General features: G+C 40.8%; 1 protein-coding gene across 1 annotated transcript in view; it reads right to left on the reverse strand.

Annotated features, from left to right (window-relative positions):
- The window catches only part of CLVS2 (clavesin 2), a 60880-nt gene that overhangs the window by 12575 nt on the left and 35452 nt on the right, over nt 1–12853 (reverse strand). Inside the window, exons 3-4 of the mRNA XM_029999628.2 lie at nt 3825–3935; nt 549–769 (exon numbers count right to left, since the gene is read on the reverse strand). Of these exons, the coding sequence (XP_029855488.1) occupies nt 549–769; nt 3825–3935 (332 nt within the window). The remainder of the gene's footprint in view (nt 1–548; nt 770–3824; nt 3936–12853) is intronic.

Consider the following 12853-nt stretch of genomic DNA (forward strand, 5'->3'; position numbering starts at 1 on the left):
GCCAGGATGGTTTCCAGACTCGAGTATAACAGTTGGCCCTGATTTTTGTCCTGGTTCTCCTCATTACATTTTCTCATGTTGTGTGCAGTCACTGTGACTGACAGTTCAGATGCTGTAAATGTCCTGGCACCAACAGGCTGGTGGATACCAGGCACTGGGCTATGAGACGGAGGAAGGTAAGAGTTATCATCACCACCCAGCTGGATAATTGGTCCCAATTTACCCTCTGCACCGAGGCTCACTCCAGCTCACACTGTCTCTCTAATATGTCCTGTAGGCTGGGCTGGGATATCAGCTTATTCCAAACACAGTACTCTAGACACTACCTATACGGCACCGCAGAAATAATTAGCTGCACTGAGATCACAACTCACATGGGTAATAATCAACAATATGGTCTATAATCAACAGTGATCTTCTTAGGAAAGGAGAAAAAATGGTCCTTGTAGATAATAAACTGAGGGAAGTACCTACAGCTTCATGAAAGAGGAGGAAGGCAAATGTTAACCTTATGGCAATACTAGACGACCACAGTACCTTTAACCCACCTTTTCATGGATTTGGGAGAGAGATCTTTTTCTATATCCTTTGCAGGAGCATTGTAGGAGTCCGCATTGCATTCACTGTCATCGTCGTATTCATGGTCAAGCAGTGTTCTTGCCCATGTCCCCATGTCATAGGGAGGCAACATTCCTCCAAACTCTGAAGGTAGGATCTCAGGGTGTATTAGCTGATGCAGGCTGTTGAGGTTATTGCCATGCAGGAATATCTGTATGTATACATGCAGGTAAAAACAAAGCGGTATCACAAAAATCGTCAAAGCCCAAATTACATCATCATTATTAGAGGATATTGTACAGTTTCAATATTCTGGCTGTGTTGGGCTAACAGAGATGGCCACCAAGGCACACATCGCCTCTGCCTTAAGCATGGTCATACTATGTTCATAAACCTACAGAGTGATTAAAGCATAAATGACTTTTAAAATATTTGCAGGACAAAGGGCCTACGGAGGATAAGAACTGATGTCTGGTAACTAGATGGACTGAAGATTAGATAGACAGACTGCCCACCTCTTGTTATTTGCTCTCCCTAATCCTGTGAATTAAATTAAGTGAAAAAATTAAGAACATAAATAATAAATAAAGTTAATATTCACCGTATACATTAAGGAATAGATATTGGCTTCCAGCATCCAGCCATGAGTTCTGTAAATAAGATAAATAGTGCAGTGTAATGAAAACTCCACTGGAAAGATTTTCTTCCTTAATATGGTGGTACTAGTAACTACCACCCATACTTGACAATTTATGAAGTAAGTAATAACGGGAAACTAATTTCTGTGACAACAATGAGGGAATAGTTGATGGACTATTTGATATTTTCCATCAATGTTGCGGTAGACTGATTTTCACATATGCTTTGCATTTATATATATGTATATTAATATGACATATATGTATATGAACACTTGTATTTATGTTTATGTTTAACCTTATTGCTTCTCCTCAGAGATCCGGGATGCGTGACCGATGAGCACTGGAAACAGAGCACCTCTGGATTTGGACAGCCTTCTCCCACAGATACTGGGGACCTGAAGACTTCCCACTGGGAGGAAAAGCCTGCTCTCGGGTATGGCTACGCAGACAGCTCACAGCAGCTATTTCCAGACTAGCAAGTTACGACGGGCCAGGATTCACCCTTTGGGACTAGGAGCAAGTGCCATGCCCGCAACCATGTGGTTCAACTCCTTTCACCTCCAGAACAAGCTCACCTCACCCAAACTGCTCACCGCTCCATGCCATCCCCAACCTGCTCCTGGGCAATGTCTAAGAAAGCAGCAGCTGGCACCGGCCGGCACCCTGCCGGCAAGCGTCCGTCCAATTAAACGGTAGGAATGGCAGTGCCCAACTGTTTTTAATTGAGTAGCACAGAAGCAGGCAAGAAGGCGAGGTAGGATGTTGCCTCCCAAGAGCCGTGCGCTGCCTCTCGCTCCCCACGGGGCAGGCGGGGGTGCGCGCACGGACAGACACCGCGCGCCATCCATCACATTCCACTTCGCCTTGCGGGGACTTCTCCGGACAGCCCTAGCACGATTTATCATGAGTTAAATTCCGAAGGCAGAAAGACAAAAAGACCAAAGATAGGCTTGTCTTGTATTGCTTATTTCAGCCCATCTTCCAGTCAGCTGTGGAGAGAGGGAGCTTAATATGTCCATGCGAACCCAGTGATGTTCTTCCATCTCAGAAAGGATTTTATCCTTGTTTGAAAGAACAAATATTAATGGCAAAAGTAATTTGATTTATGGTGCTCTTCCAACTCAATGTTTCACTTCTTAGCAATTGTTTCTGTACAGGACCAGTACTACATTTATCTGAATATAGCTACTACGTTTATCTGAATATAGCTATCAGTTCCAAATCTAACAGACGTATTAAAAAAATACAAAATAATTCAGGATAAACACAACAGATAAATAACAAGCCTGATAAAGTCCTGAAGAGAATTCTGTTGGGTTTGGGGGGTTTTTTCACAGTCATTCGTTCTGCCTCTTACGGGTTTTTTTAAAGCCGATTTTAAACTTCATGTGCTGGGCATAAATTTCACATTTTGACACTAAGTTTTGGACTCTAAATTGGTACTTAACCACCTGACTACTTCTTACAGGTATTCAGTATTGACAAAGACAGTTGTAAAAAGTCAGCGTTTCTGAGAATATATGCCACTGATTCAGGTGTCTATACAAAAATTTAGATGCTAGCTGATAAGCACCCATGTTCAACTGCCTTGTCACTTATTTTTAATGTTGCAACACACCCATGAGCTGTATTTTACTCCCTGGTTATGCATACGCAGCACAACTTAAAAAGGCTTCAAACATATCTGGCACTATAATGTTCTTTGTTGAAGCTGTAGTCAAGAGAGTGCAACTGAATCCTGCAAAATGGGTTTTCATTTGCATATTTATAACAGATATTACATAAAAGGCTTTGTGATCTATAGTTCAAAATCTGTGAATACCAGAGGCCTCTCAAGCATAATCTGTCAGTGAAAAACAGCTAAACACCAAGGATCATTGTGGCCTTGCAGACTGTGTTTGAGGAGAGAAATACAGAGTTGCTTGGAGAGCTGAACCCATTTAAAAAAAAAAAAAAAAAAAGATCATCACATTCTTTGTGGTGCCTTTGTACATGATGCTGATTGTGTTTTCCTGGATGACAAATTTCCTGTTACAGAAATATCATTCTATGTGCTATCACCACCAAGCTCTAATTTAATTGCACTGATGCAAATGCTGCAAATTCAGCAACATCTCAGAGACTGCTCGGGCTTATGCAGAGATGCATGCACACAAATTTCCTTTCATTGGCTTTCATTCAAATCAGTATTTGCAAACTACTATATACCAGCTGTGTATTTTGGTTCATGCTAATGTCAAGGAAATCACACTAGGAAAGGACTTTGTACTCACTACCTCTGTTCTTAAAAGAAAGACACAAATAATTTTAACAGAAATTGAATAGGGTTGAATTGAATAGAATCTTAATAGAAACTGTAATGTTGGCAATATTTTTTATATAACCCCCAGGAGAAAGCATATGCTTACATTTTAAAATACATTTAAGTGCACTGCTTGACTATGTCCTTAAAGGGTAATGCTGTATAAGTTTCTAACACAGTTAAAGATACTCTTTACAATGCAGATGTGTTTAAATACTTTCCACCAATAGCAAGCTGATATATTGTGTATATCTGCTTTATTAGAGTATGATACATCTGCTGAGTGCAACTGCCAGGTAGTGGACAATTAAACAGAAGAATACCCTTTTTCGTGTCTTCTCCTTCAGAAAGGGACGTATAACTGTGTAGAGGGCATGGATATACCACGGCTGATTGACGAAATGTATTCCTCCAAACCGGGCTGGAAAGCTGTCCTGTATGTCACAAAACAAATACAATGAGAGTTGACTCTTAACAGAAGTTGCACATGCATCAAATCTTTTTTTTTTTTAATACTTTCATTTTAATAATAAACCCTAAAGAAGAAGAAACATTCTTCAAAATTGTGTTCTCTCAGGTGACTTCCAACCTTCCGCACCAAGCTGCAACGTGCCCTGGACAGAGCGGTGAGGAAGCATGCTGAGACAGCTATGGTATTCAAATAAAGGTATGGCATTTCTAACCTCCAGAAATGCTTTAAACATTTATGATTGACCCATAATCCAACTATGCAATATATTTTTTTCTTTTCCACTCCTACCGATTTTACTCATTTTTAATAGTAACCATCTCAGCTCTTCCAGTATCATCAAAGAGCACTAGAAATGTCCCTCTTGTTTCCACCTTAAAAAGAAAGTGTAAATCTAAACTACTATTCAAAACATCTCCAATATTATCCATATTTCATAAAACTGAGAATGCATTAAACATTATGCATAAAGTGTTATGCAATATCCATGGCAGTAATTCTTGTCACATAGGCAGGGGCCTTCTGGGAGATTAAATGTAAGGATACGATATCTGTATTGAAGCAATGACTTTTCTTTTTTCTTGCTGAAAACCACAAGGGGCAGACAACTCACTAGGAAAGATTCTGATCTGCATTTTCAATTTCTAAGACAAGAGAATATGCCAGAGGGTTCGGTAGTTTGAAGAGGGCAGCCACTCTGTGGCTGGAATACTATTGCCAAATTCATCGCGTGTCCTCATCTTTTCTTTGCCAGGTTGATCATAGGCACAAACAATGCAAGAAGCTGCTGCCGTCTCCTATGTTGCCTGGAGTTACAGCACTGAGCAAGGAAGCAAGAGGTGTAAACAGGCTTGTAAATTGAAGCATGTCCCCTTTTGTCTTCATGGGTTATGTCAGAACCTTCTCGGTGTTTAGGTATACAGACTTACTAAATTAATGGCTTTCATTTGAACCCTTATTCAACAGCTGGCCCACTCTAGGCAGCCACGGTAGTCACTTAGAGCAAAATCGGGTTCCTCGCAGCAGCACCAACTCCCGTTTGACAATACAGGTACAAACAAGGACATGCTTCCCAGCTACACCTCCTCCTCCTCCTCCTCCCGTGTGGATGCAGTAAAGGCAGCTTCAGGTCTGCGTCGGTGGGATCAGAGACTCAAAAGGAGGCAATCAAATGGTTAGACAGGGCACTCTCTGCAAATAGACATATTTTGCCTCCTTGGGAGATAAGAGAGCAGGCCATATAGAAGCATTCAACAGTCCAGATAAAACCCACAAAGCACCATTTGAAGCATACTGATTTAAGGTCATACAGCACACAGCACAAAAATGGTCAAGAAAAAATCATAAGCCATAACCACCAATCAAGAACTGTCAGATAAGGAAGGCAGGAACTTCCTTGTAGGAAGGAAATCTTCCATGAAATGTTTCCAGGTAGGAATATACTTTGAAAAAGTGCACGTGCCAAGAAACCTCCTCAGTTCTGCGAATGTGTACAGACCCGTGGGAATAATGAAGCCTGAAGTACCATCAACAGTTCCATTCAAATACTGGCAGGCACTCCTAACCCAGCGGGTCTTTACTTCAGGGTGCCACCTGCCTCCAAATCACAACAGCTTGGTGGATTACCAGATGAAATATTTTCCATCAAGGAGGCAATGCCTTAACAATAATCTACGGGGAGGATGACAGCTACAGCACACACCACTAACATCTGGCTGGCCACAGCACAACAGTCAATGGAATTAACAGTCTATTTTACAGATTTCCTCCAGAAACATTTGATTAACACCAGCCTTGAAATAAACCAATCCTATTGAAAGACTGCGCTACAGAAGCCTCATCTTGCTAAATGCCTAGTTCCTGTCAGCACTGACTAAATGTCAAACAGGATGGTTGATAATTTGACACGTAATTCACCCTGTTCAATATCGTAAATCCCCAAACACCATTTTGAGCACACAACCTCTGATATACAAAAGGTAGTAAATTATGTCCCTATCACAGCAATCCAACGAATCATTAGGAAGGATAAATCACTGGATGACACCTTAACCTTTAGTTGCGGGAGATACCGTTCATCTACAGAAGGCTGTGGTTATTTGGTTTATCGTGACTGCTGCTCCAGCAAAGAAGTCCAGTGCAGCGTGCTGTGTACCACGCACAAAAGAGCATACACGAGAGCTGCAGAAGACATCTTTTGCTAGTTTCATCTAGCTGTCTTTGAAGATATCTTCAGAGGTAACTCTGGAACGGTAACTGTGTTAAGCCTCGTGGGGGTCAAACACGTTTTATAATGTAGGCACTATGGAAGACAGCACACAAAACCAGCCATTCCTGGCTGCATGCCTTCTTGCGTTATTTTATAAGCTTTTAAATGAATACAAGTGCCCCAAAACTTACATACACCAAGTTATGAAATGTTTGTTCTTCATTGCTCAAAAAATGTCTCACACAGAAGCTGAGGACAATTTGCGAATGAGAAGATCTCAACAGGCAAACAGCCATGCACACACACAGATGCAGAGCAGAGCGCCAAAGGTATTTGTATTCTACCACGGGCTCAGAATGGATAACTTGTCGATACTTGGTATTAAATTTCTAGCAAACAAAAGGAGTATCGTTAGAAAATACCACTTTGACACTTCCACCATCTTTTCCTGCATCTCAGAAACCATTTACATGGAGGATCATGAATATGTGTGGAATGATCCTCAAATAGAAGATGCTACTTGATATTAAAAACCTATTTGTCTCAGTGTTTTTCACCAATTTTAAAGGCATTTTCCAGGACTGACTAAAGCAGTCAGTTATTTATCAATTTCTGTGACTGAACTGAGGTGCCCAAATTCAGGAGCACTTCCTAAACTGTAATTAGGAACCGCCAAAATTTGGGCCCTGAAAGAGAAAGGCCGATTTGGTCAGAATGATCCTGCATTGTACACAGTGCTGGGACTAGAATTCAAAAGCTGCTGAATGCAGATCCAAAACCCAAACTCAACAGCACCTGGTGAGAAAATAAAAAAGCAGAATAAGCAACTACAGCTGCTGGAGAAACAGGTGTCAGAAGGTTGTCTGGCTCTTCTCAGATGTATCTGACTTCCACATGGGGATTTGCCAGACAGATGGCCATCCTACACAAACAGCAGGTAGGAATTTCTTCCAAATCACTGATTCTTGTGGGGTTTCACGTAGATTAAGTCACAAGCGTGGTGACAGCCACAACTGCCTCTGTAGACATATTGCAGTTCAACAGAAAAGTCTGTAACCCATGAATCACATGAATTCTAAGTAAAAGGAATCCCATGCCAGAAAACAGTAAGAAATGGAGATCAGCCATGAAGTGAGCCATGCATTTGACTGGGAAAGTAATAAATCTGATGGGGTATTACCAAACTACTAAAAAAAAACGAATTATATGTACACAGCACGTGGATTTTTTCAGCCTTCACAATAACCTCTGTTTGTGCAGCAGAACAGAACCTGAGCGTGCCCCTGACGAGCACAGTTGGGGACATGGCCGCACCGCAGACACAGGCAAGCAGGTAGTTAGTGTTAGGGACCACAGACCTGGTGACACAAGCCTTACAAGGGACAATTAATAGCGGGCTGCCAAGGAAGAGGCAGACCCCTACCCTACTGTTTGCAGGACTGGGTGACTACCAGCGCACAGCGCGTCGGAGAATGAACCCAAGCAACTGCCTCGCCAGCTTTCCATCTCCGACGACACGGTTCTGCTCACTCACGGCACAGCAGTTTTACCTCTCCGCCACACATAATTCATATGACCTGCCTCCGCGAGCTTCCTCTCCAAGCTGCTGTTGCCTGCTACCGCCCTTGGCACATGCTACGAAGCCAGGTTTCTACCTGCTGGGCACCGCATCCCACCCTGTGCTGGGTTTGGCCATCACCTGAGCCAGCTCTCCGGGTTTCGCAGAGGGTCCCGCTCTCCGCTGTGGCCAGCAGAAACTCTCACAGCACACGTAATAACAGCAAAACTAGTATGCGACATTTTCAACAGTATCTAAGAGAGGAAAGCACCAAATTCCTACTGAAAACCAGCGTGTCTTCTTAGTGGTATCAGAACTGTTATCACAGAGATAATAAAAATGACCCACCTTTTTCATCATTACCAAATGCAAAAAAATTAAAGAACTTCTTAAAGCCCACAGCATTCTCCACTCCTTGGGCGTCGTGTCTACATTTAAACCTCTGAAGTCTACTTTTAAAGAATTAGCCCCCGCAGCTGAAATCAGCACTGGAGTCAAATTTGCTTGCACAGCTTTAGAAGAGCAGTCTCAGAAGCTGCTGGGACCGCTGTGTGCCCAAAGGTACGTTGGCAGCCCAGCCACATCAGGGCCCCACAAGCGTGCTGCACATCACCTGCAAATAGCCCGTCCGGACTTTGCCACATATTACCACTGCAAGGGTGCTTGGGCACATATGCTCTGGGGTCATGTTTGAGGGTTTGCTGTCCTTTACCGGCAGTGAAACTGTTTTTTCCGGACAGTCTAGAGGCATCCTTCAAAGGACTGTCTAGACAAATGCAATGAACATGCTCACACGCTTTACTTAAGGCTGTGCTTGAGTGCTGTGATGAATTCAGCATCTGCAGGCTACAAGAGGCTACAGAGTCAAAACTGTGAAAACTGTATCTTCATAACAAAACTTACAAATTCAAAGATAGCGTATTAAATTATTAATATCTTAAATGTCACTTAAGAGTTATTCCTGAAGATAATAAATTCAGGTCTCCTCCAGCTATTCCAAAAAGTCAAGCACTTCAGGGAAAAAAAAAAAAAATCATTACGATGAACCAAAATAGTATTTTCATAATGGAAAGCTCCACTAGACAAACATTGAAACATTCTGTCTGATGCAAGATGCAGCACAACTAAACTTAATTTTTAGCATGTTAAAGAGGAAACTATGGAAAATCACAGAAAGAAAAGGCTCTGATTAGAAGGAATATTTCACTTCCTTAGTACTCCAAGAGTTGAATTACGAGAGGAACCAAGAGCCACTGCCGTCCACACCAGGAAAGGAAACCCAAGTCTTCCTCCCAAACTGTAACTTTCACTGAAGATACGGAAGAACAAGGCGTTCCCAATACCAAACTTCCTGCAGGCATCCATCCATGACAGGGGTAATTGCAATGTCTCAAAACAAAATAACTTTTGTGTCAAGACTGATCACCTGTGCTCAAGGCATGACCTTAGACTAGGATCCTATCCAGGATGATAAAGAGACTGAAAAGTGCATCTGGGGAGTTCTAAAGGAATTTGGATTGTTTTATTTATGAAAACAAACACTGGAAGGCAGATAAACACACTAGGGAGAATAAACAAGAGGTGAGGAAAGACCCTTTCAAAACAAAGGACAAAGCTGACCCTCAGACGAATGAGAAAAAGCTCACCATGAACACAGCCAGACTGGGAAGTGGTAGACAGCTTTGAGTCATCAAACATCCAACAAGTCTCGGGGGGGAATAAGCAACCTAACTCATCTTGAGATGAAAATTACTAAATTAGGAAGAAGCTAAGCTTCAGGTTGTCTGTAGCAATGGGAGACTTCTGTCCCTCTGTGTTAAAGCTCTTTCAGGTTCAGATCAAAAAAATTTTCAGGTTTCAGTGGCGGTGAAATTTTGCTTGATCCCTGGAATGGCTGCGTTAGTGATTTCCCTCTGTAAGACTACAACGTTGTTCATGCCTAACTTGAGCTTTTCATTTTTATTAAACAATGGTGAACCATTTCTAAGACGAACAAAAAGTACCCAAGTAAATTTTTGTTCCTGTGTTCAACCATAAGAGCACTACCTAAAGACAAATTAACATCATTCAGTGATACTGCTACAAAATAAGATTTAATTATCTAGAACTGGATGTTGTCATTTTGCTAAGAAGCTTCCAATGAAGCAATTTGACTTTTGGCCGTCCTCCTTTTCAATTCTATTAGTCATTTTATCTTACAGCTCATATAGAAATATGTTAAATTGAATGAGATGAGAAGAGAGAGAGATGGTATCCATCCAGTGAGAATATTGCTCTTCTTATTGAAGTATCTGGTTTAATTTCAAATAATCTTCCATCTTTCATTTCAATATGCTACTCATAAAAATTATATATTGGTTAAATTCATTAGGTGGATAGGGGTTTAAAAGCCACCTGACCACATGTGTCTGCATGCTTATATATAAATATAGTAAAATGAAATATCTACATAGATTTTGTGCTTCCACTATTTGGATAAAGGGCTCAGATCACTCTCATTTTTTTTAATTAGACAGGCTTGATAAAGAAAATATTTTGTATAAAACCTCTCATTTTCATTGGAAATTACTTTATTTTTGCAAATTAACTTCAAGAGGTTTTGGTCTGATTTTTTAAAAAGTTTTAATTAGAAATTGTGTGAAATTCTTTTAGCAATTTTTGCTTGTTTTGACAGGGGCTTGGGGTTTTGGGTATTTTTTTTCCCCTTGGCTCATTTGTTTAGTTTGAACCTGGAAAGATGAAGGCTTTAATTTTAAAGAGGAAATGAAAAAAGCTGTTTTCCAAGGACAATTCTGTCTTCAACTACCAACACTGTCTCTTTTTTAATTCTAAGTAACACTTCATTTGGAATGTGAGATATTAAAAACGGGGGTGGGCAATCCAAAACTTCTTCACAGCATGATGCTGTTCTCCAAATAATTGGCAAAGCCAGAAAAAAAGTAAGAAAGATGGTAGAAGTAGGTTCTTCTATACTGTTTTCTTTTCCTGTGATGAAAATTATTCTTTACAATAGGCAATTATCAGATGGTGGTTTCTTCTATGGAAATTCCCACAGGGGAAAAAAAAAATCCATTTTCCAGGCAGCTTGTGAATGTCTGATTAGATTAAGATTACAGACAAATGGAAAAAAACCACTATACTGCAAACTGCTGTGCATAAATATAGTAACAATATTTTCATAATGTTGGTGGAATAAAAATAATGAGGGAAATTACTGTTCATAAAAATTCCATACTCAAATTCCTGAAGGCAGAAGTCTTTGGCCAGGGACTGTATAGGAGGAGATGAAATGCCACACCAGCATCTCAGCTTGTACCACCCTGGAGCTATCAGTGAGGGTACCCTGATGCCCAAACAGCCCTTGGTCTCTGCTGGGACCACTGACCACAGCATTACTGTCATGATGGTTTTCATCATGCAGAAAGCCTCCCACAGCCCTGAGGTCACCTCAAAGAGGAGCACCAGTAGCTATCAGATGCAACCCCCACCTTGTGCCTGACCCCTTCCAAATGTGAGTAGGCTAAATAGCACCTTATCTAGAATTGCCTTAGGGGAGCTACACTTATTTGTTCTGTTTTATTCCACCAAAATGTGATCTTTTGTGCTATCTCACATTTTCTTCATAGCAGAAGGAAGGAAGAGAAACCTTAGGATAATGTTAAGACAAGGATTGAAAGAAACAATGACAAGGTATAAACCACAGAAATAAGATAAAAGTAAGGAGCAGAGGAAAACAGGCGAGATTAAATGAAAATTAATTCAGGGAGGTATATAGAGAAATTACTATGATGCACAAGTGAAAAACATATTCATCAAGTTCCTTTTCTAGCCCCTCTTCAAAACTTGCACAGAAAGGCAGGGAAGGAGAAATGTAAGTATTCCTACATGGAGGATCCACGTTTTACAGGCACATGTCAAGACTGATTTTGCAGACCTAAACTCAAATAGGGTAAGTAAATACCAAATCTTATGCCTTCCATATAATTTCTGCTTATCATCCCAGTTGACGATTTCACAGAACAACCAGAGCCAACCTATGGATTTTTAATTCTGGATTGGCTTCAGCCAAATTTTGCAAGAAGCTACATCTGAGCTGACCATCCTTAGCGGTGTATCAGTACACCTGCCCAGGCAACGGTGCCCACAGCTCTGCAGATGGATAGTGTGAACAGAGATACTGCACAGAGGCAAAAAGGCAAGTTTCTTTGTTGTGGCAGCTTTCAAACAACATTGCGTAGCGTTGCAGTGCCAACAAGTTCCTGAGTTAAAAGATACCAATTCTCCAACCAGAATATTCACTTTTTTCCCTGGAAACAGAGAACTTCTGAACTGTTGCCTACAATTTTATTACCCAAAGCTCCTCCAAAAATGCAACTCTCAGTTTCAGACAGGATGCATTAAAATTGGATTACCACTTTATCAGTTTCAATTGACAATAATATAATAATAGACTGAAAACTGTAGCGATTCAAGAGTTATTTCGTGAGCCGTATGTTTCCTCATACTAGGAGGAATCAACCTCCATCACTGCAGTAGGCACTAAGAGCAGTAATCATTTTAGCCATCCAATTTTAACCTGTCACTCCATGCAAATGAGAGTCCTGAGAATTGAACTGAACTGTAAAATTGGAGGGATAGTGATTTAAGAAAAATCAGCTGAGGACAGCCACTGAGATCTAGAATGCAGCATAATTAAGCTTTAAATTACTGGGGAAATTGAATAACTGACTTGAGATCCATTAATAAGTATTATATTTTATTAAAAGTAGAGGTATCATGAACTATGCAGCATACAAATTTTCAAGAGGTCAGTTCCCGGCAGTACAAAACTATTTCCAGTTCCAAAAAGTGTTCAAATATCTTTGTCATAGTACAGAACAGAGATTTATTTCAGCCTTTCAGCTTCAAGAAAGCCTTGGTCTGAACTGCTCACTTATACTTTATCTTTACAAAGGTGCCTGAAAAGATACGGTTTCCTACGAGGTAACTCCACTTCAGCTTCCCTCTTCTTCTGCACTCCTGAACAACTACTGGTGGTACACACACGTAAAATGCTCTTGGGAGCCCAGGGAATTTCAATATTGTTTGAGGGAGAACTGTCATTCCAGTTATTACT

This window comes from Aquila chrysaetos, chromosome 2 (genome assembly GCF_900496995.4).
Source record: "Aquila chrysaetos chrysaetos chromosome 2, bAquChr1.4, whole genome shotgun sequence".
NCBI lineage: Eukaryota > Metazoa > Chordata > Aves > Accipitriformes > Accipitridae > Aquila > Aquila chrysaetos.